Raw genomic sequence first — 25,447 nt, 5'->3', positions numbered from 1 at the left:
GTTTGCTTTCCCTACACTCTCTGCAAAACCTCCTAACCATATCCCTGTCTCACCCCTAATGAGCCCTCCTATTCCTGCTCTTCCAGGATTCCTTTCCGAGGCGCCATCCACATTGACTTTGACAACACCTTCAGGTGGCGGAATCCATGGTATAAGACACTCTTGTTTGGGGACTCTGCCTCTCCCATTAAAGAGTAGTTGTTTTGCCTGTTCTGCCATTTGCCTCAAAGCCGCTGGAGGGACCTTAAGGAGGTGATTCTCATCTTCAATAGCATATTTGTTTCTAGCCCTCCAAACGTGGTATACCGTTATTTGGAAAGTCAACTGCCACGTCACTCTCTCCCCAGCTCCTATATCATCTTGCATTAGGTTCCAGTCTACCCAACTCATTGTGTTTTTGCTGAAAAAATCCTCCCAGGAATGTGGGAACACCAATCTCTTCCAAATGGGCTTTATCCAGGTACAGTCCCTAAGTGCATGAAGTGTAGTTTCAGCAGGCTCTCTGCATATTGGGCATTTATCATCCAAAGCCAAATGTCTTCATTTCTTCTCTCGTTGTGTGAGTAGTCTGCCATGTCTAACCAGCCACATCAGGAATTGCCACCTCTCTGGTAGGAGTTCTTCCTCTTCTAGTATGAGTTCATATGTTGAAGCTGACGTGAAGCCCCCTCTTGTTTCTAGGCTCCAAACCGTTACATCTGGATTGTCCTCGCCTTGTTCCACACAATAGCCTTTAAGTTTGGCTAGAGTCCCCTTCCAGCTCTTCCCATTTCCATCCTACTCCTGTCCTCCAGCACTCCTCTACCTTCCTTTCCAACTCCTCTGGTTTCAACTCCACTTCAATTTCTTCAAGTAGTGGTGTGTCTGTCAACCATCTGTCTGTCCAGAAAAGAGTAGAATTTCCGTTTCCGATCATCCACTTCCGTCCTCGAGCTATAACTTTATTGCCTTCACATATGCTCTTCCAAGTATGGGATTCCCCTGCTTTTTTTGTGAAAATGTCTCCCTACCCTCCGCAATATTCCTCTCTCAAAACTTTCTTCCATAGTGCCTCCTCTCTATCCATAAACCTCCAGCTTATTTTAGCTAGTAGTGCCCTATTCACTTTACCCAACCTTCGGATCCCTAGACCTCCTCTGGCTTTGGGTTGTGTTACCTTCCCCCACCCTACATGGTGAATTTTCGTTTCATCCGGGCTGCCCCCCCAAAGAAAGCCTCTGGCTATTTTCTCTATCTCCTCCATCACTGAATATGGGAGCAAGCTCGTTTGCATGGAATAATTGGGAATTGCTGTAATTACTGACTTAATCAGCGTTGCTCGGCCTGCAAAGGACAGATTTTTCCTTTTCCTTCCTGCCAATCTGCTCCTTACCATATCCAGCATTTCTGTGTAGGTCTCCTTGGTCACCCTTTTATGAAGAATTAGCATGCCCAAGTATTTCCTAAGATCCTGTGTTACTTTAACTCCTGTCAATCTGCACATTTCCCTTACCACCTGTCGTGAGACATTTGAGGATGCAAACAGTTTTGATTTACACACATTCACTTTTTGTCCGGATAAAGTATAGAACTCCTGCAATATCTTCCCCACTTCCACTGCTTGTTCAATACTTGCCTCCGCAAAGAGAAAAAGGTCATCCGCAGACATAAGATGAGTGATTTCTGGCGCTGATCTTGATGCCTTCAGCCCTCTCCACTTCATCACTCTAGCTGCTCTATTAATTATGTGGCTCAATCTTTCCATACACATAATAAACAAATAAGGGGAAATGGGATCCCCTTGCCAAATCCCTCTTTACGGGGTGAACGTTTCTGATCTTTTCCCATTTCAAAGTATTTCCATGCTTTCCACCCGCACACAATTCATAATTAAGGCTATCAAATCTTGGGGGACTCCCACAAATTCCAGACTTTGTTGTAAAAAGTTCCATCTCACACGGTCATACGCTTTTTCCAAATCCATCTTTATTGCAACATAACCTTTCTTTCCTTTTTTTCTCTTCATTGTGTGGATCATTTCTTGAATGATTATGACGTTGTCTGTTGTATATCTTCCAAGACAAAAACTAGCCTGGTTTGGGCCAACCAAATCTTTTAGCAGGGGTCTCAAACGGTTCACAATAATCTTCGTAATGACTTTGTAGCAGACATTGCACAAGGATATTGGTCTTAACTGAGCTACCATTTTAGGATGTGGCACCTTAGGTATCAAGGCAATATATGTACTATTCATTCCTATTGGGATTTTTTTCTCTCTAAATACTTGTTGAATGTACTTTATGAAAGAGCCACTTACATGGTTCCAGCATCTTTGGTAGAAGCTCGCGGGTATCCTATCTGGGCTTGGTGATTTATCTCCTTTTATCCCAAACAGCGCCCTTTTAATCTCCCCTTCATCTACTTGTCTGATCAAGCTTTCCCCCTCTCTATTTGACAGGGTTGCGAAGCTATGAAATTGACTGACATTTCTATGTTGGTCTCTGTCGCTATACAGATCCTTAAAGAAGTTCACCACAATGCTTCTCACCGTGTCAGGGTCCTCCTGCTATCTCCATTGTTCATCCTTCAAACTCTGAATTGTGTTTTTTCTTCTGCGAATAACAGTTGGCAGATGGAAAAATTTCGTATTCCCATCCCCGTATTTCAACCATTCAACCTTTGCCCTTTGATGCCATATAATTTCTTTTTGTTCCAGAATTGTATTATACTTAACAATTAGCTCCTTTTCAAGTTTTTGTAGGCGATGTGATGGCGCCCGTGAGAGGCTCCTTTGGATTCCATTAAGTCTAGCCTGACATCTTCTCTTCCTCCTGATTATGTTACCAAATATCTCCCTGTTCCAGTTTTTGATTCTTTCCATAAAATTCTTCACATTCTCCAGCAAGTCCTATATCAAGTTAAGTTACATTCTTCACATTCTCCGTAGTTAAGTTACTTTACTACCCTTTGATCCAGTCAAACATCAAGTTTGTTAACACGCTTAAAAAGGCAATGTAACGGCTAAACTGCCCACGTTTTAGAGATGCATGCCCAAAATGGCCCATAGTTGCTACAAAGGGGAAACAATTAATTACAAAGAAAAATCATCGCTTAACAAGATAAATCAATGTAACCATGAGTTATTCTGCAACCGTACATAGTAATTTTTGCTATATTTTGGAATAATATTGCTACAACCGTACAACCATGAGCTATTCTTGGGATAATATTGGACATTTTTTTTGCTATACCCACGAAATTATAGTGCTCTTATCATCAACTTAATTATAATAATCCCCAACCAAATTGATAACTAAATCACATATATAATCTTACTTCTACTCTTCCTGCACGTGGTTTTTCTTTTTGTCTTTTTTTTTTTCCTTTTCCTTTTGATCTTGTCTGTTGAGTATGGTATAACTAAGTTAGGTTTGAAATAATACATTCCAGTTCCGCAGCTTTCTCTCTACATTCATCTTTGGCTCTTATCTTCTTTTTCCCTAACACTAGGCTTAACCCAAAAATCGGAAACAAATCTATCAAAATCTTTCTCTGAAACCCTTATCCTCCATTCTCTTTGTCGCTTTTAACAAAATGCATTATTTCACTTCTCTCCCTCAGAGGAAATGGTTTGAGCCAGAAATATTTGCCTCTGCTTTGCCTCTCTCACTATCATCACATTCCTATTCTAGTGCAGTTTGTTCGCATATTTTATGTGTCCAATAATTTTCCCTTTTTATGAGCTAAACATAGCAAGTTATTTGATTATTTCTGATATTTTCTTGTCTTTCATGCCTTCTACAAATGCCATGCGGGATAGGTTCATTACCAAGAAAGTCTGCAAGAGGTTCTACAAGGTGATTCGATCTTTTGTTAATGTCAAATGTTTGATTTTGCCATTTCTTTAACACTTCTTAGACTGTCAAAACCTAGATATTTTGATGTTTCCTTAACACATTGCTCATATTCTGTTTTATTTATGGTTGTTAAGTTTTTTACCTTCCTTGTCTTTTTGATAAGTGTATATTTTACGTGTTTTAAGTGTGTTTTATTAGTTAGTTTTGGCATGTTTTAACTACTTTTATAACTAATTAACTAAGTTTCTAGTGAAAATATGCATTTATGGTTTTTAAGTATAAAAATTGCATTTTTATGAATTTTAATGGTAAAAACTTCATGTTTTATAGGTTAATAATTCAATCATCAATTGGAGTGATTTGAGAAGATAATTGGATGATTGATGATGGTTTGAAGTGATAAAAAGAGAATATGAAGTGCAAGAGAGGAAATGCAATCAAGAATAAAGGAAAGCAAGTTTCACAGCTTTGACACCTTTTAATAGTTCGACTATAGCTTGAGTTACAAGTTTCGGATTGAAATGATTCTTATACCATTTTGAAACTAAGAGTAGATCTACGTTTGGTATGAAAACATCGAAATCTAGTTCGGTCGTTTTCCTGGTCCAAAAGTCGAAGTACAGAAATACAGCTCTCCTGTCGAAAGTTGAAACAGAGCTCTGACCAGTTGAGGGCATTTTGATCATTTCTCAGTCCACAAAGCTGCAAATTGGATGATTCTTGAGGCATTGGAAAGCTAACTCATAGGGCTACAACCTTCATAGTTGCCTAAGAGCTAGTTCGGCCACTATCATCAAGAAAATAGCAATTGAAGCAGTGTCAAATTAACAGAAGTGAAAACGCGACTCCTGAATACGTGGCTTGAAGTCGCGTATTCCTCAATTTCGGCTGCAAATTGCTCTACAACTTGTGTTTTGTTCACATAACTTTTTTTGAACCATTTTCCTGCAAGAATATCGGTGGAAACAACCCAAGACCGCGGCAAAAAAAGCTTTGCAACTCATTTCTAACTTGTTTGTGGGTTCAAGGGATGATTAAACACTTTGTCTCTTGCATGAATTATCTCTATAAATAGAGGCCTTTCAACAAATATATCAATTTTCACATGATTACGAAGGGATGCATTCAATTCCAACCAATCTTACCCCCACACTTAAATTATACATTGTCCTCAATGTAAAAAAGTAAAGGAAAAGAAAAGGAATACACCCCTAACATAGTAGGTGATTTGTCGTGGTTACGCACCGTTGATTTCCAAGTCTTTATTAAAAGTGCTCACTTTACCTTTATTCTTCAAATCTACAAAATGAAAACAAATACACTTAAAACACACCCAAAATACAAAAAATTTAACAAATCATTGGGTTGTGTCCCAACAAGCGCTTGTTTATAGTCATTAACTTGATTATTTTACCTCATTATTAAGGAGATTTTGTTAAAGAGTAATCCACCAACTCAGGTCGTGGTGGATCTACAAATGGTGGTTCGAATGAATAAGCCACATATCCGAAAGATAAGAGAGTAGGAAGGAATATACCTGTCCCAATGTTTCATAGATTTCACCTTGTTTATACGTCACTTGAGAACTTTTCAAAGGATATGCTGCAGGAATTACGTGTTCAATCATGTCTTTGGAACATGTAGGTACTAAATATTCCTCAAGAGAGGTAACAAATGTATCATTCAAGGTTACCTCTTGAATTTCAAATCAGCCCCAAAAACAATATCACAAGGGATGGAGGGATGGAAGTAATATCATAATCATCTTCAAAACACAAGTTACTTCCACATGCAATACCTATACCACTATTTCTAGAAACAAATTGCATAGAATTAGATGAAATATTTTCACATAATTCATGTAATTGGTATTGTATTTTACCAAAGTGCAAAGTCAATTCTTCTATTCTATTCTCAATCATTGCAAAATGGTCGGATATCACATTATCCACTTTATTAGCAAATTTTTCTATAGTTCGCTCCCAAGGTGGTTTAGATCCATAAGCTAATTTTTCTATGACTTGATCAGAATCGCTCAGTAGCCTTTCTATAGGTAACTCCCCTGATGGCTTTGAATCATATTGGATAGGATAGGAATGGAAATCATAAAAAACTTAAAGAATCATTAGAAGCAAAATGGTCATACCAACCATAGTCATGCAAATTACCCCAATTAGAGTCATAGTGATAAACATAAGAAGTGCAATGCCCAAATTCGTCAAAATGACCCACATATTATGCTTGCTTATATTGGTAATCAACATGATAATCTTCACACGAGACACAAACCACATGATTTGAATTCAAGGCGTTAACATTCCTATATTTTTCAACAAAATGTATCAAATTGTCCAATTTAGCATTTAACCTCAACATGCCATCATCAAAGGTCAAACCTACGAGATTTCCTTGCACTCCATTATCATGCATTGTGCATTGAAAGTTCCGTGGATCATGCTCCCAAATTGCTTCTCTCACTCATTGTCCTTCAAAATGACCTATCTTCCTCATTTCATAAAAATGCCTTCAAATACCTCAAAAGTAAGATTAGGCAAGAAAGATAGATACTAGTAACACATGAGCAAAACGAAACACAATAAAACAAATTACACACAAACACAAATGAAAAAAAATAGGACAAAAATAGCATAAGAAATCAATAAAAAAAATCTCTAAACTAATAGAGTCACTCTTCACGCCGATATTGCCACAAATCTTTTCAGGCAATGGCGTCAAAAACTTGACGAGCATGAGGTATGAATATAATAATAAAACTCAATCCACTGTCAAGTTTTAAATTTATAATTTCCTAAACTACTCCACACGTGATTTTTCGCAAGTACATGGATAGTGAATGAATATAAACTAATTAGGTTCGAACCCACAGGAAAGACAGATAACTACCAGCACTACTAAAATTTCTCTATTATTTAGACTATAGACAAATTAAAACAAACAAATCTAAGCTTCTTATGGAAAGAAAAATACAAATGAAAACTCCCTGAATAAGGGAATCTCTATCTACTCATGTTAGTGCAACTTTTCAACTAAATTAGTACTAAAACCTCGGCTAAATTATGGCATAATTTCCTTATGTACATGATACCCGCTTTCGCTGGTGTACCAATTATACCTATGACTAAACCATACTTACTTTCGTGGTTATGAAATTAACTACCAGCTCATTTACTTCTATGAAATTACTACAAAAAAAGCCACAAAGGTGAACCTCTACTATCATGAATGTACTCCCTAAATTTAGCGCTTCTATGAACTAGTGTCTAATTCCAATTTTCGTTACAAATCCAACAGCTTGAGATTATCACAATTAATGGCCAGTTAATCATGATTTTGAAAACTAAAGTACTAAATAACTGTATCAAGATAATAGTCCAGAATAACTAAGAAATCAACACATAGCAATCATAAACAGTTCATCCAAATATCTAAGACATAAACTTTAAAACAACATCACAAACATAATATCCAAAACTTGTATTAACAAAACTTAGAATTCAATACAAAGATAAAAAGGTAGAGAGAAGAAAAAACCCATGTCACTAGAGCTTCTTGAACCTCTCCATTTTCATCTCCCTTGGCCTTCTTGTTGAAGCAATACAAGAGTGGATGAACACAAACTAGAATATCCTACACTAAAACAAGAAAATGTGGAGAGAGCTACATTAGTTGATGGTTTGTGTCTTGCCTTAAAGGGCAAGACACAACCCCTTTGGTTTTCCTTCTTTTCTGCAAAGCTATCTCTCTCTCTAAACTAACTAGAAACTAAAAACTCCTTTACTAAACAAAGCTTCATCTATTTATAATCTTCCCAACTCTTCCACAAAAATTTTCTTTTTGTCTTGAAGAGTCAAAAAGGTGCAATGGAGTGACATAAAGTTGACAAAAGTTGATGTTTTGGGTCCAAAAAGTGGCTGCCAAAACGTTATAGATGCTGGAAGAAAGAAGGATGAAACCTAGCCGCAAGTTGTGCAAATTGCGCAACTTGCAAAAGTTTCCCGCTCAAGTATCCGACGCGATATGTGAAATGAATTTCACTATCCGGTGTCGTATACTACTAAACACTCTTTTTCAAAAAGTCGTTTGAAGAGTATCTGGTGTGATTATCTAGCTTGATTCCTTCTATCCAATGTCATATATTGCTCAACACCCTTTCTATTGCAAAACTTTCTAGTGGGTATCTAGTTTGGCATCTAATTCGAAAATCATTGTCAAGTCCCATATACTCTCATCCAATCTGGTGATGATTTTTTGTAACCGGTCCTGGATTGTTCTTGCTCCTTCATTCCTATAAAAAATAATAAACTTTAACAGGTAAAACAGGATAAGTCTTCTCAAAGTTATTCAAAAGCATCAAATATTGCCAAAATGGTCATTCATATTGTTTTAGGAACTCAAAATTAGTTATAAATAAACTAAAATATGCATGATCTATTAGGCAAAATGGACACTTGTCACAAGATGAGCTGCTAATAGATAGAAATGAACAAGGGTGAGAGAGTGAGATTCCTTGAGCTTCTTCTTGAATTCTTGAAGTTGGTTCTCATTATCATCAGTGTCATGTCCTGGAGGTTTTGCAAAAATAATGCCCCTCTGCATATATGGTGCAAAAACATGACATAGATCGAGTGGTGACAAGTACAATGGTTGTTTTGACTATTCTGGAGTGTACTTTGGTTTGATTTAACATTGAGACACACATTGGATTGCCGGAGACTATGTTCCTATTACACCTGTATCACTGTTAGACCTCAGATGGAGCAATTGCCACAGCTTCAACTTTGTACATCTTCATACCATAAGACTGCGGCAACTTTATATATAGTAATATGCTCTGTATCTTCAAGCAGGGAACGAAGTTCAAAATCTTAAAAAAAAAATTCGAACTTGCTCTAGAAGCCATACATGTAATAGAATTTTACGTGCAGCATCAATTGTCATGAACCACGCCATGCACGTTTCTTTTCTAGTTTCTTCCACTCATTCAAGGTTCATCCATTTGTAGTGGTATTTGATAATTAATTGATACACTTAATGCGTTTTTAACAAGTGTGGTTGTAACTACAACGAATAGCTAATACCTGAGCTTAGTGACGTGCGCGGGGTATACTTATACAATAATTTCATTCACAATCAAGTTTTACATTTATAACCTCCTAAATACCCCACAAGCGATTTATCGGAAGTATACGAATCGTGAGCGAGTATAGGGTATTAAGGGTCGATCCCACAGGGAAGAGTGCAATTACCGGTGTTTTTCAAACTCTTTTATTATTTAGACTACCACAAATATAAAATTTATGAAAATAACACTAGAAAACTCCTAGAGATATGGAATTCCTTACTACTCTTGCAAATGAAATTACCGATTAAGTGAATGTTATTATCTTGGCTAGTTATGGCGTAATTTCCTCATGTATGTGAAACCTACTCTCGTAGTGAATCATCTATACTTGTAAATAAGTCATACCTACTCTCGTGGTTATGAATTAAATACAAGCTCATTTCTTCTATGAAATTACATGAACAAATCACTTAAGCCACATTGGTGCACCTCTACTCTCGTGAGTGTACTCCCTAGGTTTATCACTTCTTTGAACTAGTGTTAAATTCCAATTCTCATTGCAAATTTAACACCTTTAGATAATCACAATTAATGGCCAATTAATTATGATTAGAAAATCAAAAGTGATAAATAACTTTCTCAAAATAATATCACCAAGTAGTCAAGTAAACATCACAAACAAAATATAGCAAGTTCAACCATAACTCTAGGCATAAACTTTAACTAAACATAATAAAACCACAAAGCCAACTTGTATTATAATTAAATATGAAATCCAATACAAGAGAGAAAGTAGTAGAAGAGATATCACCCTTGTCACATGAGATCAACATCTCCATCTTTGCTCCTCAATCTTCATCCAAATCTAACTACAAATACAAGATGGATAAACTACTCTACCTATACTATATTAATGAACAAAGGAAACTCTAGTGAAAACTACATTTCTGGTGAGTTTCTCTAGCCTTCTCCCAAGTTATTCTGAATCTTGCAAGTCCATGACTATATATAGGTGAATGCAATCAGGAAATGAGGCTTGAAACATCCCTTTTACATCTGCTAATTGGTTGTCATACGTTCATCCATAGCTGTAAATTATTGAAGGAGAAAACAGGTTGTACCAGTGGAGAGCAGCTATTTCTGACTAGAATCTGGCTACTTCAACTATTATTTTCTCTATGATTGCAGCTGAATTGGCTCTTGTGCAAAACATAAAAGTTGTAGTTCTTTGACTTAGCTTTCCAATTCATCAAGAATCATCCAATTTGGAGTTCTGAGGACCAAGATATGATAAAAATACCACTGACTGGTCAATTCCGCGTTTTCCGCATTTTCAGCTCTCAGCAGCAGACTTTTACTCCTGTATTTTGACATTTTGACCAGGAAAACAGCCGAAGTGGACTTTGATGTCTTCATACCAAATGTAGATATGTCTCTTAGCTTCAAAAATGGTTCAAGAATCATCTCAATCCAATGTATGTAGCTCAATATATAGCCAAAATACCAACAGATGCCAAAGCTGACTTTTGTTTGATTCTTTTGTTCTTAAATTGCATTTCTCAGCTGAGTTGAATTTCGGTATTTCAACTTTTGGACTATGAAAACGGCTGAATTAGATTCTGATGTCTTCATACCAAATTTAGATCTATCTCTTAGCTTCAAAATGGTATAAATATCACCTTAATCCAATTTGTGTAGCTCTAGATATAGTTAAAATACCAAAACGTGTCAGAGTTGTCAAAGCTGACTTTTCTTGATTCAAATTGCATTTCTCCTTTTACACTTCATATTTTATTTTCACCATTTTAATCCATCTTCAATCATCCAAATATCTTCTCAATGCACTTCATTTGATGATTGAATCATTAAACCTACAAAATATGAAGTTTTTACCATAAAAATTAATAGAAATGCAATTTTCACACTTTAACCACAAAATGCATATTTTCACTAGAATCTTAGTTAATTATTTATAAAACTAAATAAAACACACCAAAACTAATTAATAAAGTACACTAAAAATACGTAAAATATACTCTTATCACTTAGTGATCTTCCACTCAAGCAAAACAACTACATTAAATATTTAATGTTGGTTCACCCAATATTATGTGGATTGCCAAGAACGTGAAGCCAACATTGGATTACCTTACTTATGTGCCCAAAACCCACTAATTGGTGGGGATATCAGGCAGGTAATCATAAAGTCCTTCGTTCGATTCTCAAATTCTTCCTTTATTAGCCAACAAGATTAATTATTTGTCAAGCTATGTCAATTGTCAAGTTAGTTCATTTTTTCCCCCTCCCTCCCTTTTCCATTCCCTTTCCACCCTAGCTGTCAAGTCTAAGATTCGAACCCTACACCTAGTAACGGAGAGAACACTAAGAGTCCTCCCCTAACCACTGGGAGTCAAATTATTTCCTTCATTAGATAATGACATATATCAGGACAGCTAACAACATATTGAGGGTTAGCCAATAGCAAATTTACAAGAATTGAACATGAATTGAGTTTCTCCTACTAAACAACACAAATTGTTTTCAGCTGTACATGATATATAACTTCTACCTAATCATCTAAAAGTATTAAAATGTAGAGGCTGTTTTGCTTTCTATGTTATATGAATCTTCACAACAGCATTTGTATTCTTGTACCGAGAAAAATGGATAATCACGTTACCAAGCCATTTCTTAGCTATATAGAGGTACAATCGTTACCTTATAGTTGTGCCCACGCATTGACTTACAAAACCTACTCTACCCATGGCAAGAATCCTTCTGAAATGGTTCACAATTATTATCATTATCATTACCATATAAAAACTACCTTGAGTCTTGGTACTTTTGAATGTAAGTATAAGCATCATTGTGATCTTAGTTTTTGTTTTTCCAATTATACCCTTATGAATTGATGATTGAACTTTCATATTATGTTCTTTTTAATTTATTAAGATGATTAAAATTCATTATATCATATCTATTGATTTAGAAGAAAATAATGGTTAATCATTATTATTATTATATAACAAGTACCGTGAATAGGTTTCTCCTGATAATTGGGCTAACCCCAATGGTTAGCAAATAATTAATTTTTGCTTACCATGCAAATTTATGTCATCCAATACCAAAAAAATAAAAAAAAAATTGTTCATATATCTAATTAAAAATCAAATAATTTCAGTGGCATTATCATAATTTATTTGTCATGAGAAAAAGAAAAAACAAAAGAAGTAACTAGAAATATCAATATATTTAATTTTTAGTATGACAAGGTTGTGTTAATCTGTGTTAGGTTTGGGGCAATGTTGATGATTATTGATCTGGGACTGGGTATGATGTGGGTCGAAAGTTGAGTTAAATATGAATTATTATTTGTGTCCTCGACATGTGACTATTTGTTTAATTGTTTAGCCTTCCTGTTGCTTTCATGGTCATATTCTTTAAGACAAATTGGTCCTGGATTGTATATGTCTACCGTTTGTAACAGGTAAAAGGAGCCCATCATTGAGTTAAATGTGAATTATTATTTGTGGTCCACGGCACGTGACTATTTGTTAAGCCTTGTTGCTTTCATGGTCCTAGACTGTACAGCTCTAATGTTTGTACATCATGGTGGGGTAGTTGTAGGGGAAAATACCAATAAATATGCCAGTGGAGATGTTGAGAATTTAGGTGCATGTAATGCTGAAATAATGAATTTGTCGGTATTAATTAAACATGTTGGCACCGATCTTGATATGAGTGTCCAGAAACTACAAATTTGTGTTGGAGAAAACGGGAATTACAAGTGTATGGAATCTGCTACAAAGCTATTACAAGAATAATTTCAAAAAGTTGACTAAACCAATTTTTGGGAATTCAAGAGAGTTTTTAAGGCACATAGTCATTCACCTTAACGTATTATTTGCTTCCACTATCTTGCTAACCGGGTTGAAATGGCAAATTACCTCTAGAATACAATGGAAACAAAAACTAACCTATAGCAAGTTTAAGGTTAGTTTTTACAAGAAAGGGATGCAAGAAGTTGGTTTTGCAAATCAAAGTACCTTAAGCACAAGTTCCAATAAAAAAGGTAAGACCACCTCTTATTTATAGGTAATACAAGAGCAAAAGTACATGAACTTCACTTAATATCCATTCATGAATTTAGTACACCAAATTCATGAATTGAGCAGTTCCATATATGAACTAATGAACTTGAAAAGATACAACAATGTATCTTCACTTAATGTCCATTGATGAATTTAGTATACCAAAGACAAGTATTGAATGGTTCCATGAATGAACTAATGAACTTGAGAAGATACATCAATGTACTAATGAATCTTGTAGTAAATTCATAAATCAAACTTCTAGACATGAAAAGAAAGATCATGTCACAAGTCATGATAAATTTTCATATTACAAACTAAATTCCAACAATTTGCAGTATAAGGGAAATTTAGTTTTGGCTAGAAGTGGAACCTCTATTGTAATTATAAATCTTTGACATATGTTTATGACATTGTATTACTCCCTATAGTTATGCATATTTTTGGTGGATTTTAACCGAAATTGAATACAGACTTTATTTTGTTGGCATATAAACTTATATTCTGATGACCAGAATTATATGCATTGTTAAATTATATACTACTTTGATGATGCAAAAATAATATACTAAATTTGGTGGCTGATGCAATTATTCTTTATGATTGTTGTTCAATATGTTAATTTAGGGATATTATATGTTTGGTTGCTGTTTGGGAATGCTTGTATTACAGGGCAAACATTGCAAAATTTCTTTAAAAAAAAAATACGTTGTCCCATTAAAACTTTTTTTAATATCTTTAATGAGGCATGGAATGTAAGCATCCTTTTTTGCCCCTCAGTCCACCAGTGAATTTTGTGTCACTGGTGGCTCACGCTATAAAGGACTAAATTGGCTAGACATATACAGTTAAGCGACTAAATTAGCCTCAATTAAAGTTTAGGGACAATTGCATCTTTTGATAAATAGTTAGAGACTATTGTGGCCTTTACTCAATTTTTTTTGTTGAGGAAGACATCTTTAGTAAGTGTTACTCCCTCCGTCCCAAAAACTTTGTCGTGTTTTGGGAGTTGAATTTTTTATGTACAGTACTAAGTTTCAGCTTTGTTTTCCAATTTTGCCACTTCAAAATCACTGTTAGAAACAAGAATGTGTGGTTAGTAGTGGTCAAGGAGACATGAATGACATGTGGCCCAAAACTACCTACAAGAAGTCCAATCTACCAACGAGAGTGATACTCACGCATCACTTCAAACCTTGTGTGTATCTCACGAATGTCTTGCAACTTTTGTTAACAGCAAATGAAAATCAAGGGACCCACTAATAAAAGTAAAGAATGAGGAAATCTTGAAGGGTAAAAATTGAAACAAGAGAGATTTTGTTTTCCATTTTGGGTATATGACATATATTTTGGGACAAATAAAAAAAGAAAGTATGACACTTTCAATGGGACGGGGGAGTATTAGACTGCATTTGAATTTAGTAATTCTGAACTCATATCCATATGTTTTGCCTGAATCTACAACTGGATGACAGCCCAAGTGCCCAAGAGCCAAGGCAATTAGACCAACCATTAATTCATCAATATTTCTTGACCGAAGACTCCTAAATGGTATAAAAATAACACAAAATAATAAAAAGAGTTCAATTTCAAAAAATATACATCTCTTCATACTATATATTATATAAAAGGTACCATGAGTTCTAACTATAAGTGTAAGTGATGTTAGTTTTTGTTATTCCAATTATATCTTTATTAATTAATGATTGAAGTTTCATATTATATTCTAATTTTTTATGATGATTGTTGTGATCTTAGTTTTTATTAATCTCATTATGCCCTTATTAATTGATGATTGATGTTTCATATTTTGGTCTTTTAGTTTTAAATTTGTTATGATGATTAGAATTCATTACATCATAGCTATTGATTTAAAGGAAAATAATGGTTGATGACAAGACAAAATGTTAAGAGAGACTAAGCATGATTTTGTCTTTGTTTTCTATTCATCCAAAATACCATTCTTCCTAATAATTAGATTTATTGCATTTCAATAATAGCAATAACTGTAGTAGTTGCGAAAAAACTGTAACCTTAATTAAATTTGAATTATGAAGACACTAAACAAAATATAATACTCCAAATCATTGTGTCTTTTTGCATTCTGTTTTCAGTTTTTTATTTTCATTAAAAATTCTTGATTAGTCACTGCCTAATTAAATTTTTAAATCTTCAAAAATATTACTATTGATATCAAAAGAAGGTGTTCTTAGGATAACAGAATCTTTGTCATTTATGCTTTATGCCAGATTTTGCCCAAAAAATTAAAAGATGAAAAAACAAAAGAAAAAAAAAGAAAAACTCAATTATCTATACCAATAAAATTTTAGTTCTCAAAAAATGAATAGTTGGACAGAAAAAATTTATATGTGATGGATGATTTATACTCCATTGTTAATAGAAATAGCACACAAAATAATACAAAGAGTTCAACTTCCAAAGCTATATGTATATATATATATATATATCTTCATTTTTCCAAAAAAATGGTGCATATAACTTCATATTGAGGAAGCATTACTATATAAAAGGTATTATGAATCTTGGTACTTTAGAGTGCAAATATAAGGATTATTGTGATCTTAGTTTTTGTTAGTTAAATTACGCCCTTATTAATTGATAATTGAAGTTTCATATTATGCTCTTTTAAAATTTATTATGATGATTAAAATTCATTATATAATATCTATTGATTTAGGAGAAAATAACGGTTCATTATTATTACTATACAAAAAGTAAGATGAATTTTGGCACTTTGGAGTGTAAGTGTAAGCATTATTGTGATCTTAGTTTTTATTAATCCAATTATGCCCTTATTAATTGATGATTGATGTTTTACATTATGAACTTTTTAGTTTTTAATTTATTATGATGATTAAAATTCATTATGTCATAGCTATTGATTTAAGGGAAAATAATGGTTGATGACAAGATAAAATGTCAAGCATTAGAGACTAAACAAAATCTGGTCTTTATTTTCTATTTGCCCAAAATACCTTTCTTCCTCATAATTAGATTTATTGCATTTCAATAATAGCAATAACTATAGCTGTTACGAAAAAAGATTGTAACCTTAATTAAATTTGAATTATGAAGATAATAAACAAAATATAACACTCCAAACTAATGTGTCTCTTTGCATTCTATTTTCACCTTTTCATTTCCATTATAATTTCTTGATTAGTCACAGCCTAATTAAATTTTCAAATCATCAAAAATATTACTATTGATACAAAAATAAGGTGCTCTCAAAATAAAGAATCTTTGTCGATTGTGCTTTATGTTGGATTCTATCCAAAAATTTCAAAAAGAAAAGAAAAGAAAAACTCAATTATTTCTACTAATAAAATTTTAATTATCAAGAAATGAACAATTAGATGGAAAAATTTATATATGGTGGAACATTTACACTCCATTGTTAATAGAAATAGTACACAAAATAATACAAAGAGTTCAATTTCAAAGAATATATATCTCTTCAATTTTCAAAAATAGATTTCATATTGAGGAATTTCATCAAGCAATTGACAAATTCAACTTATGTAACATGAAAAATAATAATCGTAGTGCATGCAACTAATATTTTGTAAACAATTATTTTTTATTTTATTTTATTTCATTTTTAGCTCCCATCCCTCCCATCCCTCCCTACACTCTTTTTCATCCCTAATTATTAGGTATAGGATTCGAATTTTGAACCTGACATTAGAGAGAACTCTAAAAACTCTCTTCTGATCATTAGGTCCACCCCAATGGTTGGAAAACAATTAACTTTTGGTTAGCATGCAAATTTCGGTCATCCTAACTCCAAACGAAAAATAAAAACTATTCATATATCTAATTAAAAATAAAAAAAATAAGTTGTATTATCATAATTTATTTGTCTTGGAAAAAAGAAAAACCAAAAGAAATAATAATTATTATCAATATTGTACATACCATTCAAAATATTGATACTTTTGCCCTTCGGGGATTGGTTTGGCGGTTGAGGTTGCTGAAAATGAAGCCTTAGGTCCCTGGTTCGAATCTTGCTGCCAGCAAGTTGTGGAGGTTGGGGAATAGTCTACGGGGTCTACTCCCTGCGGGACACCCCTAAAAAAAAAAAAAAACCTTCGTAGCCTCCTTTCTTTTGCCCTCCAGGGCTTGGTCTGGCGGTTGAGATTGATGAAGATGGAGCCTTAGGTCCCTAGTTCGAACCTTGCTGCCAGCAAATTGTGGAGGGTGGGGAATAGTCTGCGGGGTCCACTCCCTGCGGGACACCCCTAAAAAAAAAATCATTTCATATTTGGTCAAATTTTTATTTTCTTAAATGTTAATTTTTCATCTTCTTTACTTAATTGTCCTTAAAACCGTTATTATAAATTGAAAGAAATGTATCCTCATTTGTTAAAAGTCCTCTAGAGATTTTATATGAATTGCTACAACATTTAGTGAACCATTTTTTTTCCTTTTAAAATAATGGTTTTAAGGACAATTATTTAAAGAAGATGAAAAATTAAACAAAAAAGAAAATAGAGAGAGAATTGGGTTGGGCAGTAAGATGGAAGGGATTATAAGTAGAAGGTCTTAGATTCAAAACCTCCTACTTATTAAAAAAATAAAAAGAAAATAGAAAAATATGCAAATATTAAATTTGTTTAAAAATTTTCACAAATAAATTATAATGTATATGAAATATTATATTTTATGATATTATAATCACGCACAAAGCACATGACCTGTTACTGGTTACAATAAAAAAAAATGGCAATATGGTTGTGCCAACCTTTTAACTTATGAAACCTCACCAATTTTGTTGATGATAATGATACCGTATATGTCTGCAATCTCTTTAGCTTGTGAAACACTGTGTAATCGTGCCCTCAAAATTATGAAACCTTTCCATCCATGGCAGAAATGCTCCTCAAAATAATTCAACTTTATCAGAAGAAATCATGGCATAGTTCTTCCCTCCCTATAACTTGCATCGCACTATATATCATGCCCTCTCTACGACTTATGGAATATTCCTGCCACTGCTCATCGTGTAGATATGAACAACATCAAGAAAATAGAAATGTGAACGTGAAGGATTAGAATTTTTTTTTATTTCAATAATGACTACTACCTGATATTGGTTTTGAAATCCATTTGAGAAAAGCTGAACCTTTATGCATGAATGTTTGAATTATTTTGTAGGCCCATCCGCATGACCTACCTGATGAGAAAGTGATTGACATGGTAATGTCAATTATGATGAATTATTTTGTAGTGTTTTTCTTTTTCTGTGGCAAATGCCATTACTTTCATCGTCACCATTCAATCCTTCGCCGACGGTTTTGTCCTTCACGTCGTAGGTTTATGACTTTTCGCTTCATGGAGCATAATAGTCTTGGAAGACTATAACGACTTGATGATATTTACAAAGAAAAAGATTTACCAAAAAAGAAAAAGAAAAAGACTTGATGACTTTTCTGGTTTATAAGAATGATTTTTAAAACAGAAATTGATAAACCTACAACGGTGGGTTCTAGGAAAAAAAACCAAATGGAAATGTAATACGAGGAGCAAAGTTTATTATTTCGTTTATATGGTACAAGTATATATTAGATCTCCAATTATCCTCTTCATTTTTAAATTTTGACATTTTAGAATTTTTCTCCAAAAATAGAGACTTTAGATCTTACGGGCAAGGGCCTTTGTGTTTGAGGGGCTCCAGTTGGCGCCCTGTGGTGGAAGATGTTTACAAAATATCCCCCAATCATATTCATTAATTTGAAGGTATATTGTATACGTGGGCAACTTCATGCACAGTAAAGACGGTTTGATCCTAGAAAGCGCGCGAGCAAATAAATTGATTTCACTAAAGGTCCTCAGCCGCGCTTCCGGTTACCAATTGGCTGGATGGTGTTGGTTGGGGAGGGGGATGGGTCACCCATCCCACATCAAAAGATTGTGGGGTAGTTATCTTGGGTTTAAGGTTCTCAGTCGCACTTCCAGTTACCAATTGGCTGGATGGTGTTAGTTTGTGGGCTCCACCTTAGATTGTGTTTTGCACCAAGATTTCGATTACCTCTGAGTATTAATCTAACTTTGTTGTGTTGTTTCAATTAATTTCGATTGTTGAAAAAAAAAATAAATTGATTTCACTAGGAGAATTAGAGTTAATTCCAGTTTGCACCTTATAATTATATCCCAACTCTCACTTTGATCCTTAAACTTTAAAGCGAGACACTTTAGTTCCTAAATTATAAATTTTGTCCCATTTAAGTAAGATTGTTGAGGAAGTGGAACAGATTTTAGATTTAAGTGGAAATAATTTAAGGACTAAAATAAAAGTAATTCTACATTTTAAGGATTAAAGTGGAATAAGTTTTATACCTTAGGGACTAAAGTGAAATAGAATTGATAATTTAGAGATTAAAGTGTCTCATTTTAAAGTTAAGAGACCGCAATGACAGTTAAAGTATAGTTTTTTTTTAAGGAAGTTTTGTTTTTGCCGCAACGATAATCTAATTTATTCTATTATACATGGAGGAGGAATCTAAGGAGATTGTATAAAAGCAGCCACGGATTTAAGGGGGGGCTGGTGGGGGCTTAAGCCCCCCCCAAGCCGCCGGAAAACCCCCTATATATAGGGGCTGGTGGGGTTTTCCGCCGGATCATTTCCAAGTCCTAGGAAAACATTCCCACAAGCTATCCATACTTCATATTACAGCAAGAAGTACCAATTTTGTTTTTTCTAGTTAAATAAACAAGCAACGCTTATCTAAGAATATATATGCTAATTTTTATTTAGTTTATGTTAATGTAATTTAAGAATTTGAAAGATTACATTAAAAAATTTAATGATATTAAATTTAAATTAGAAATTAGTTTAGAAATTGTATAGATTTTAGGTTGTATTTATTTTTTAAAATTTTGTTAGTTTTATATTTGAAATTTTAAGAATTAATTATGTGAATTAGAAATTTTGAATGTAAATATAAATTCAAAATTTTATGAGATTGAATTAGAGATTATATGGGTATTTAGTTGTACCTTATTTTAACTTTTTGATAATTTTATATAATGAATTTTATAAATTGAGAAATATAAGTAATATGAATTTATTATTAAATTAAAGAATTATTTATATGAATTTTAAATTAATTGATTATTGAATTGCATAATTTTATTGAATTTAACCACAATTATTTAATTGTGACAGAAAATGGAGAGATTCTTTAAACCTAAACGAGTCCGTAGTGGTGAATCTTCAAATGAGCCTAATATTAGTGAACCAGTTCAAAACCAATCTTGTGTGGAATTGAATTTAAATGATATTGTTAGTGATTCGGGATTACGAAAATCAGTTGAGACGAGTGGATTGTTAAATGATATTGTTAGTGAATTTTCTGCAATGAATATTGTCAAGACTGATTTGCGCAACAAAATGGGAGACGAGTGGATGAATGACTGTCTGGTTGTATACATCGAGAAGGATATTTTTGCAACAATTGAAAATGAGCAAATATTGCAGCGTTTTCAACGGATGAAGACTCGCAGAATGCAATTGCCTCCTCTTCGTTATTCGAGTGCAACAACTACCAATACTTCAAGTGTTAATCAATAACAAATTTTTGGGTATGTATAATTATATGTTTTTATTATTTTTATAATTATTGATTCTAAATTTTACTTATTAAATATATTTATTTTGTCACAAAAAAAATTTTTAATACACTTCAGCCCCCCCAAAAATAAATTTCTGGCTCCGTCCCTGTATAAAAGGGTTAGCAGGTATACACACTCGATTAAATCAAATGAGTGTTCTGATATTGTTTATGAATTTTTTTCATTGCAACCGACTTAGGTGGATTTCTTTTTTAGTTAAAGAGCATAGAGTGAAATTGACTCGAGGAATTATATCCTTCTATTGCACTTGACGTGGACGTGGGTGCATACTTTTATCAAAGTTGACAGTAGTACACTAATTATTGTAGATTTTTACCCTTTCTGCTATTTAGTTACGTTGCTTCTAGAATGGGTGTATGGAGGGACCTAAAAACCTAAAATCGGGAGGCAGAAATGAAGCTTTCCATTATTGACATTTATTATTAGTGGGGAAACCTAACCACTTATAGACTTCAATCTTACTGCATTAGAAAATTGACATTTTTCTGAAAGGTAGTTTAGCTATTTCGATTTTTTTTTTTTTTTTTTGGTAATTGCCTCCTGCAGTAATGGGACATTTATTGTGAAGCCTCTCGTACGCGAGTTGCTCGACCTAAACTTCCGGTCACAAAGTGGGATTTTATTAATTTCTTAAGGAAATCGATACAGAACTTGGAAGCTGTTGATCATGCTATCAATCGTTACTAGATACGTTTCTCTTTAGTTACCAAACAATTCCTTACGAATTTTTTCGGTTTTCTTTGGTTGGAGAAAAATCCAGATATTCAAAGCACACCTTTGTTTGTTCTCTACAATCTCAGATCCTCATAAAATTGCTCCTGCAACCTTTGATGGCCCCCGGCAATGCGACAAATAAAAACATGTCACGCCGCAGAGATAGATGAGACTAATAAAATCTCATCTACCTGCTTGATGAGCAGAGACAGATGGGACTAATAAAATCTCATCTACCAGCTTGATGACCTAGCGGTAATGCCGTTAATCGAATTAAGTCAAGTTGAGTATTTGATTCTCGAATTCGACTCGTGCTTCTATCGAGTCAGGCTCGAGTTTGCTCAACTAAGTGGACAAGTCTTGAAGTGTGCTCGAGATCGACTTGACGAATGGGACTTATGATTCGCTCGAACTCGACTAATTTATCACATATGAGCCAACCTCATACAAGTTCGAGCTTGAGCTCAATATCTCAGACAGTTTTTATTGTCAATTTTGGTGATATATATTCATACAAATGCCACAATTCAATCGCACAAGTTTTATGAAATGACATATATGCTCTTTTTTATCGAGTCCAAACGAGGTGCTCGAATAACAAACGATTCGAGTTGGCTCAACTCATTAATTAATTGAGTATATTTTTAACTCGAACTCGACTCGTTTACTAAAATTAATGAGTCGAGTTTGAGCATTATCGAACCGAATCCATTTGAGTTTTCGAACCACTCATTTCGTTTAACAGCACAGTGGATGTGAGGGAAAGAAAAAGTGCCAAGTCTAAGGAGAATAAGGGGCCAAAGTGCTCTAACCTCGTCACTAAACCAAAACAAAATGTCCCGCTAGAAAACAAGAAAATGATTCCTGCGGAGTTTTCTTGAGTTTGATCAACTATCACAACTTTGTTATAACTTTACAAAAAAAAACCCGTAGCTGCTGGGATACATCGTACAACAAGTAAGTGAGCTCATTGCTTCTGATTCCCTACAAAATGTTTTGTAGTTTTTTGTTTGTTAAATATAAGCTGTTCCGTCTCGGCCATCCAAAATTATCAATACCCAGAATTGTAGATGAGTCTTAGTGCTGGACAAAGCTGAAAAGTGAAATTGAAAGCGAAATTGGAGTAAATTATTGACTAGGAAGGCTGTTATGTTATGTTCAATGATGGAGCCAGGGAGCTGATGGGGGCATCGTGTGTAAATATATGTATAAAACAAATTTGCCTCGCTAATTTTTACAATTTTAGTTTATATTATGAGAGTTTATATATATATATATGTGTGTATGTGTGTATATGTATATGTATATATATGTATAGAATTAATTTTTCCACACTGATCGTGTATACACCGTCAGTATTGGATAAATGATAACTATGTGAAATTTGAATTTGAAATTCAACTTTTACACGCATGTCATGAATCAAATGGTGATAGTATATACACTGTCGATGTATATAAGATTTACTCATATGTATATGTATGTATGTATATATATATATATATATATATATATATATATAAATTAACTACTTTTGAATTAAATTTTTTCTTCAAAAAAATTTATATATTTTTTACATGCCTTTATAATTAAAGTTAATATTTTGGTGTTTTAAGATGTCATATAATTAAATAGATGAAAATTATTTTGAACATAACGTATTAAAATAATTTTGTTAAGAAAAATTTTGACCCCTCAGGAAAAAAATCCTGACTCCGTGTCACTCACTCGTTGTGTTGTCTCATGTACTCATTTCCTTAATTCCCAAACCCTGCACACTTGACAGTCAGATTCGTCGAGCGCATAACGCTGTGCATAAATAGGTACACATCCTCCGTTCATGCTTGCCACTCCACTCAAATCTCCCATCTCCATTTGCCATTATTCCGGCTAATTCGCTTGCTAATAATTACCATCCTGTAGAAAAATGGCAAGTTTTAGAACCCTTGTTCAATCAGGAGACTTCAGGTCCCTCCCTTTTGATTTTGCTCATTTTAAGGATACCCAAGAATCCATTCAAACGGGACCTGACGTTTCAGTTCCCGTCATTGATTTTTCGCTGCTCAGCTCAACTAATCCTGATGAACGTGCCAAAGTCATCCTGGACCTTGGTAAAGCCTGCGAGGAATGGGGCTTCTTCTTGGTAATTAACCAACCCTCTTCTCCATTGAACTCATTACCATTAATCGTGAATCTTTTTGTATATATGCGTGCTGTTGCTTGAGAATAATAATATCTCCATCCATGCAGGCGGTAAATCACGGCATACCGGAAAACTTAATCAGTGCATTGTTTAATGTGTGTAACGAGTTTTTTGATATGCCGGAGGAGGACAAGTTGCAATTTGACAACAAACATCCTTTATATTCCGTCACGGTCAGGTCTGGCACCATTGATGGCAATGATCCCAACCAGCAAGGCAAGTTATGGAGGGATTATTTGAAGTTTTTCGTGCATCCAGAGTTTCACTGTCCCACTAAACCCAAAGAAATGAGGTAGAGATGCTCTTTCTTTGTACTGAAGACGACACTTTTTTTTTTTTTCTTTCAGAAGACCTTTAAGTTTTGGGGTTCCAATATCTTATCCATTAAACTAAGAGTAAATCTTTTTTATACTGACAGTATATACACTATCACCGTTTGATACATGACATATGATAAAAATTAAATTTCAAATTCAAATTTTGCATAGTTGTCATTCATCCAACGCTGACAGTGTACGCTGACAGTGTACACTGTTAGTGTAGGAAAGATTAATCCTTAAACTAATACATACTACTACACACCCACTAATTTTCTGCTCATAAAAAAATCCTCGACATTGTTTTGGGGTTCCAATAGCTTATCCATTAAACTAATACACACCATACTACACGCACTAATTTTCTACTATTGTAGTGACATTGTACTGGAATATTCTCGAAGAACCCGAGATTTGGCGAGGAAATTACTTAGAGGGATATCACAAAGCCTTGGCCTGGAAGAAGATTACATTGAGAAAGCAATGGAATTGGACTCGGGTACACAAATCTTCACCGCAAACTACTATCCTCCCTGTCCTCAGCCGGACTCAGCAATAGGCCTTCCAACCCACACCGATCCTGGCCTCTTGACCTTTCTTCTTCAGAATGGAGTTGAAGGCCTCGAGATACAGAATAAGGGAAAGTGGTTTCGTGTTACTGGCATTCCGGGCGCCATTTTCGTCAACACTGCGGATCAGCTCGAGGTAAGTTCGAATTATACTTGTTTGAACGTGTAGATATTTAAATTGGAAAAAAAGAAAAAAATTAAAAAAGTACAACGTACGTGAATCAATCAGAAAGAATAGATCGACTAACATTATACTTGTGGATTTGATGGTCATTAACAGATAATAAGCAACGGAAAGTACAAGAGCCTTTGCCACCGAGCTGTATTGAATAACAAGAAGACAAGAATTTCCTTGGTGGTGGCCAATGGTCCATCACCCGACACCATTGTCACATAAAACTCCACCCTCATAATGCACACGGGATCCTCAGTGCCACCTTTCCTGTGACAATTCAATGCCACTTCTATATTTATGTTAAGTGTCCTATTTATTTAATTTGTCATGTGTTATTGATTTAAATTTCTTCTATCATCACGTGATAAGTGGAATTGGCACTGAATTTGGCACCAAATAGTGGCATAGAGGATTCTAACTGCTGTTTCGTGCCTTCCTGTGTGCGCTACATTTTGTGCTCCATACTTATTCCGATAATAAAGATATGCCAGATTCCGGATTCCTTTTGAATTTACAGTTCCACGAAGATGAACAACTATAGAATGAAACATGACTACAAATCAACAGTATCATACACTATTAATTCGTTGATATCCTGGTACTATATATCAAAGACAAGTAATTTATGCTTTTGTTCTTTGGGTACTATCAATATTCTGAAACGTGACATGGAAAGTGTATACAGATCATGGAAGTGACTGAAAAACTAATAATTTTTCCCCGTCTTTAAGAGATCATATTTACCCTAATGGGGGACCAAACGTATTAGAAGGCAAAAAAGTTTTTCTTTTATCCATTTCAGA

At 34.1% G+C, this 25,447-nt stretch overlaps 1 protein-coding gene across 1 annotated transcript; it reads left to right on the top strand.

Moving 5' to 3' along the window:
- Positions 1-23,206: 23,206 nt before the first annotated feature.
- LOC113764723 (protein DMR6-LIKE OXYGENASE 1-like) lies at positions 23,207-25,154 on the top strand. The gene is made up of 4 exons (XM_027308698.1): positions 23,207-23,523; positions 23,631-23,875; positions 24,278-24,605; positions 24,750-25,154. Exons 1-4 carry the CDS (start codon positions 23,308-23,310, stop codon positions 24,864-24,866), a joined length of 906 nt encoding a protein of 301 aa, XP_027164499.1. The 5' UTR covers positions 23,207-23,307; the 3' UTR covers positions 24,867-25,154.
- Positions 25,155-25,447: the final 293 nt, after the last annotated feature.

Source organism: Coffea eugenioides, chromosome 3, assembly GCF_003713205.1.
Source record: "Coffea eugenioides isolate CCC68of chromosome 3, Ceug_1.0, whole genome shotgun sequence".
In the NCBI taxonomy this organism is placed as follows: Eukaryota; Viridiplantae; Streptophyta; class Magnoliopsida; order Gentianales; family Rubiaceae; genus Coffea; species Coffea eugenioides.
This window is presented reverse-complemented; position numbering and strand designations above follow the sequence as displayed.